We start from the raw sequence: 6000 nt of genomic DNA, 5'->3' as shown, positions 1-6000 counted from the left end.
AGTGTCTTCTTTTTTGCTGTTGGTACTCATTATTCGGTATTTCTCATTTCTTCTCCCTTCAAAATTATCTATTTTCACTTATTTATGTACCTTCATCCATTTACCAAATAACAGTGAGTATTTCACAGTATTTCTGAATTGATCGGACCACCCAGTATAACAATTATGTTTTATTTTTATCGGTATAACTAAATACGGCTGGCAATTAATAATTTTAATTTTGTCGTCAATTGTCAACTACCAATTTTGTTGTTAATGAGTCATCGGATAATGTCAATAACCACTAAAATGAAACAAACATTTTTTACACGTATATTGGAACCGGTAAAGTGTACTGTACAAATTTATCTATATAATCCATATCTCGCACGTCGATTAAGTTGTCTTCGTAAGCGTGTTCCTTCCAAAATTCCGCGTCCTCTTTCGACAATTTCTTCAACCAAGCCTGTTAAAACATTCCTTTCAAATGAAAGCTGTCAGACGTCACAAATTACATAACATAACCCCACTTTATATCGAAAAGTCAACCAACAACATATAAACTTCATCGATAAATGGAATGTAGCTTCTTAAATTTGAAAATAATTATAAGCACAACATGAAAAACTCAAAAACCAACAAAAAATGTCCATTGGATTGTGGAAGAGTCCTTGTTTCAAGTCCACATCAACGAGAATCTCAATAAAATGAAAAGTGAGGTTATAAAATATATTGGATATACTAACCAGTTCGCTATGTCTTATATACCCGATTTCTAAATCGTTAAAACATGTTTCTGCATACTTCTTTCCAATTTTCAAATACTTCATCGCCCCTTTATAGTCGTTGTATTTCACTATTCGAAAATAACCTTTCATGTGGTATAATCTAAAACGTTAATAATATCACAAGCTACACGAAATTTCACATACCCAAATTGGTTGTTGAACCAGGAGGTCGTTAAATAAATCAAAAACGTGTAATTCGAGTCGATTAACAAACACGTACCGTTAGAAAATAAAACAAACCTTGTAACTATAAGTCAAGGTTGTAGCAGGTCAATACAAACTTAGTTTTTATTAATAAATTAAAAAGATTTCGAAGATGTGGCTTTTATTAAGTTTCCACTGATTGGAGGCTCCTCAGCTTCAATAAAAACACGTACGGAGCAGTGGAGCATCATCCGTATTCCCAAATTGGTTGTTAAATAGTTTAAATATCACCAAAAATAAATCAAAAACGTGTAATTCGAGTCGATTAACAAACACGTACCGTTACAAACCTTGTAACTATAAGTCAAGGTTGTAGCAGGTCAATACAAACTTAGTTTTTATTAATAAATTGAAAAGATTTCGAAGACATGGCTTTCATTAAGTTTCCACTGATTGGAGGCTCCTCAGCTTCAATAAAAACACGTACGGAGCAGTGGAGTATCATCCGTATTCCCAAATTGGTTGTTAAATAGTTTAAATATCACCAAAAATAAATCAAAAACGTGTAATTCGAGTCGATTAACATACACGTACCGTTACAAACCTTGTAACTATAAGTCAAGGTTGTAGCAGGTCAATACAAACTTTTAGTTTTTATTAATAAATTAAAAAGATTTCGAAGACATGGCTTTCATTAAGTTTCCACTGATTGGAGGCTCCTCAGCTTCAATAAAAACACGTACGGAGCAGTGGAGCATCATCCGTATTTCCAAATTGGTTGTTAAATAGTTTAAATATCACCAAAAATAAATCAAAAACGTGTAATTCGAGTCGATTAACAAACACGTACCGTTACAAACCTTGTAACTATAAGTCAAGGTTGTAGCAGGTCAATACAAACTTTTAGTTTTTATTGATAAATTAAAAAGATTTCGAAGATGTGGCTTTTATTAAGTTTCCACTGGTTGGAGGCTCAATAAAAGCACGTATGGAGCAGTGGAGCATCATCCGCATAGTATTGGAAGCCGTGGCGAAAACTAGTTGAAGTTGGATCTTGTTCTGATACTAATTTTGGTGTTTTTCGATACCTTACCTAGGCAAAATCATTTTAAATTTTTTCTGGAACCTTTCCAAAGAAGAAAATAATTCATTTATGCGATTCGTAGCCCTCGTAACAGCTTGCAAATGCTTCCTGTCCATTTTATAAGATAAATAGATTATCAACCCTTCGAGTAAATAAAGCCCCGTGATTAAATGTAACGTATTTTCGATTTGGGGGTCGAATTGAATCTTCCAAGCGGCTTCCTGCCAACCGACAGCCGATTCCCAATTTTCGTTTCTGATTTCCCTAAAAACCCAAATAAAGATAACGAATCAAAAGTAAGGTAAGCCTCAAGAAAGTAGAAGATAAAGGCCGGAATCCTACAAATGGAGATTGAGGTAGAAGCTCAGATTGGAAGAGGAATAGAAGAAGTACAAACAAAGAAATGGGGGCTGAAAAACTAGGAAAAACCAATCCACCTACACCTACAATTTGTTCTGGCAAACAAATGCTGATGCACCATTCAGAATTAACGATTCTACACGGCTCTATCCTGTTATTCCGAAAAAAACTTATTCTTGGTTACCGACGATATTTAAATAAAATATTTTTAAAGATATAATCTGTTAACTGGTTTCAATACCGTTGGATCTCTTCAGAATATTCGAAACAATATCTAATGCATCGATTTTACATTATAATATATAATGTTACGAACGAGTCCGCGATATGGGCCGTGAAACCGGTCTTGTCCGGCATGGAATTCTAAAATTCGGTGATATACCGCGGAATTCGTTTGATGTTTGTTTTTATATATGTTTTTATTATTGCAGGTGATTTGTTTACATTGTTAAATTGGACTAGGAAGATCTTTTTATTCGTTTTGTTCCTTTATTGTTCCTAGAATTTTTGAGAATTTCGTTTTGGATATATAAACGAGTTTATTTAGCGCAGTTAGTTAGTTTTTAATAAATAGTCATAGTGAACGAAACGGAATAGAGAAGTAACCGAAGAATATATAAGTTAGTTAAGTGTTAAGTGAATTATTATAGTAGTTAGTTAAGTGTAGTGTTTATAAATTCACGCTGCCGATTGAAATAGTGTATAAACGAAGTTATTTAAGTGATAAGTGAATTATTATAGTAGTTAGTTAAGTGTAGTGTTTATAAATTCACGCTACCGATTGAAATAGTGTATAAACGAAGTTATTTAAGTGATAAGTGAATTATTATAGTAGTTAGTTAAGTGTAGTGTTTATAAATTCACGCTGCCGATTGAAATAGTGTATAAACGAAGTTATTTAAGTGATAAGTGAATTATTATAGTAGTTAGTTAAGTGTAGTGTTTATAAATTCACGCTGCCGATTGAAATAGTGTATAAACGAAGTTATTTAAGTGATAAGTGAATTATTATAGTAGTTAGTTAAGTGTAGTGTTTATAAATTCACGCTACCGAATGAAATAGTGTATAAACGAAGTTAGTTAAGTGATAAGTGAATTATTACAGTAGTTAGTTAAGTGTAGTGTTCATAAATCCACGCCGCCGATTGAAATAGTGTATAAACGAAGTTATTTAAGTGATAAGTGAATTATTATAGTAGTTAGTTAAGTGTAGTGTTTATAAATTCACGCTGCCGAATGAAATAGTGTATAAACGAAGTTATTTAAGTGATAAGTGAATTATTAGAGTAGTTAGTTAAGTGTAGTGTTTATAAATTCACGCTGCCGATTGAAATAGTGTATAAACGAAGTTATTTAAGTGATAAGTGAATTATTATAGTAGTTAGTTAAGTGTAGTGTTTATAAATTCACGCTGCCGAATGAAATAGTGTATAAACGAAGTTATTTAAGTGATAAGTGAATTATTAGAGTAGTTAGTTAAGTGTAGTGTTTATAAATTCACGCTGCCGATTGAAATAGTGTATAAACGAAGTTATTTAAGTGATAAGTGAATTATTATAGTAGTTAGTTAAGTGTAGTGTTTATAAATTCACGCTGCCGATTGAAATAGTGTATAAACGAAGTTATTTAAGTGATAAGTGAATTATTATAGTAGTTAGTTAAGTGTAGTGTTCATAAATCCACGCTACCGATTGAAATAGTGTATAAACGAAGTTATTTAAGTGATAAGTGAATTATTATAGTAGTTAGTTAAGTGTAGTGTTTATAAATTCACGCTGCCGAATGAAATAGTGTATAAACGAAGTTATTTAAGTGATAAGTGAATTATTATAGTAGTTAGTTAAGTGTAGTGTTTATAAATTCACGCTGCCGATTGAAATAGTGTATAAACGAAGTTATTTAAGTGATAAGTGAATTATTATAGTAGTTAGTTAAGTGTAGTGTTTATAAATTCACGCTGCCGATTGAAATAGTGTATAAACGAAGTTATTTGAGTGATAAGTGAATTATTACAGTAGTTAGTTAAGTGTAGTGTTCATAAATCCACGCCGCCGATTGAAATAGTGTATAAACGAAGTTATTTAAGTGATAAGTGAATTATTATAGTAGTTAGTTAAGTGTAGTGTTTATAAATTCACGCTGCCGATTGAAATAGTGTATAAACGAAGTTATTCAAGTGATAAGTGGATTATTACAGTAGTTAGTTAAGTGTAGTGTTTATAAATTCACGCCACCGAATGAAATAGTGTATAAACGAAGTTATTTAAGTGATAAGTGAATTATTATAGTAGTTAGTTAAGTGTAGTGTTTATAAATTCACGCTGCCGAATGAAATAGTGTATAAACGAAGTTATTTAAGTGATAAGTGAATTATTATAGTAGTTAGTTAAGTGTAGTGTTTATAAATTCACGCCACCGAATGAAATAGTGTATAAACGAAGTTATTTAAGTGATAAGTGAATTATTATAGTAGTTAGTTAAGTGTAGTGTTTATAAATTCACGCTGCCGAATGAAATAGTGTATAAACGAAGTTATTTAAGTGATAAGTGAATTATTATAGTAGTTAGTTAAGTGTAGTGTTTATAAATTCACGCTGCCGAATGAAATAGTGTATAAACGAAGTTATTTGAGTGATAAGTGAATTATTACAGTAGTTAGTTAAGTGTAGTGTTCATAAATCCACGCCGCCGATTGAAATAGTGTATAAACGAAGTTATTTAAGTGATAAGTGAATTATTATAGTAGTTAGTTAAGTGTAGTGTTTATAAATTCACGCTGCCGATTGAAATAGTGTATAAACGAAGTTATTCAAGTGATAAGTGGATTATTACAGTAGTTAGTTAAGTGTAGTGTTTATAAATTCACGCCACCGAATGAAATAGTGTATAAACGAAGTTATTTAAGTGATAAGTGAATTATTATAGTAGTTAGTTAAGTGTAGTGTTTATAAATTCACGCCACCGAATGAAATAGTGTATAAACGAAGTTAGTTAAGTGATAAGTGAATTATTATAGTAGTTAGTTAAGTGTAGTGTTTATAAATTCACGCTGCCGATTGAAATAGTGTATAAACGAAGTTATTCAAGTGATAAGTGGATTATTACAGTAGTTAGTTAAGTGTAGTGTTTATAAATTCACGCCACCGAATGAAATAGTGTATAAACGAAGTTATTTAAGTGATAAGTGAATTATTATAGTAGTTAGTTAAGTGTAGTGTTTATAAATTCACGCTGCCGAATGAAATAGTGTATAAACGAAGTTATTTAAGTGATAAGTGAATTATTATAGTAGTTAGTTAAGTGTAGTGTTTATAAATTCACGCTGCCGAATGAAATAGTGTATAAACGAAGTTATTTGAGTGATAAGTGAATTATTACAGTAGTTAGTTAAGTGTAGTGTTCATAAATCCACGCCGCCGATTGAAATAGTGTATAAACGAAGTTATTTAAGTGATAAGTGAATTATTATAGTAGTTAGTTAAGTGTAGTGTTTATAAATTCACGCTGCCGATTGAAATAGTGTATAAACGAAGTTATTCAAGTGATAAGTGGATTATTACAGTAGTTAGTTAAGTGTAGTGTTTATAAATTCACGCCACCGAATGAAATAGTGTATAAACGAAGTTATTTAAGTGATAAGTGAAT

General features: G+C 31.1%; 1 protein-coding gene across 1 annotated transcript in view; it reads right to left on the bottom strand.

Annotated features, from left to right (window-relative positions):
• Nucleotides 1-226: 226 nt before the first annotated feature.
• LOC130442938 (adenylate cyclase type 10-like) overlaps nucleotides 227-6000 on the bottom strand; it is a 29854-nt gene continuing 24080 nt past the window's right edge. The window contains exons 25-28 of the mRNA XM_056777348.1: nucleotides 2005-2259; nucleotides 726-867; nucleotides 341-445; nucleotides 227-283 (exon numbers count right to left, since the gene is read on the bottom strand). Coding sequence (XP_056633326.1) covers nucleotides 227-283; nucleotides 341-445; nucleotides 726-867; nucleotides 2005-2259 — 559 coding nt within the window. The remainder of the gene's footprint in view (nucleotides 284-340; nucleotides 446-725; nucleotides 868-2004; nucleotides 2260-6000) is intronic.

The sequence above is a fragment of the Diorhabda sublineata genome, chromosome 4 (genome assembly GCF_026230105.1).
Source record: "Diorhabda sublineata isolate icDioSubl1.1 chromosome 4, icDioSubl1.1, whole genome shotgun sequence".
Lineage (NCBI taxonomy): Eukaryota > Metazoa > Arthropoda > Insecta > Coleoptera > Chrysomelidae > Diorhabda > Diorhabda sublineata.
This window is presented reverse-complemented; position numbering and strand designations above follow the sequence as displayed.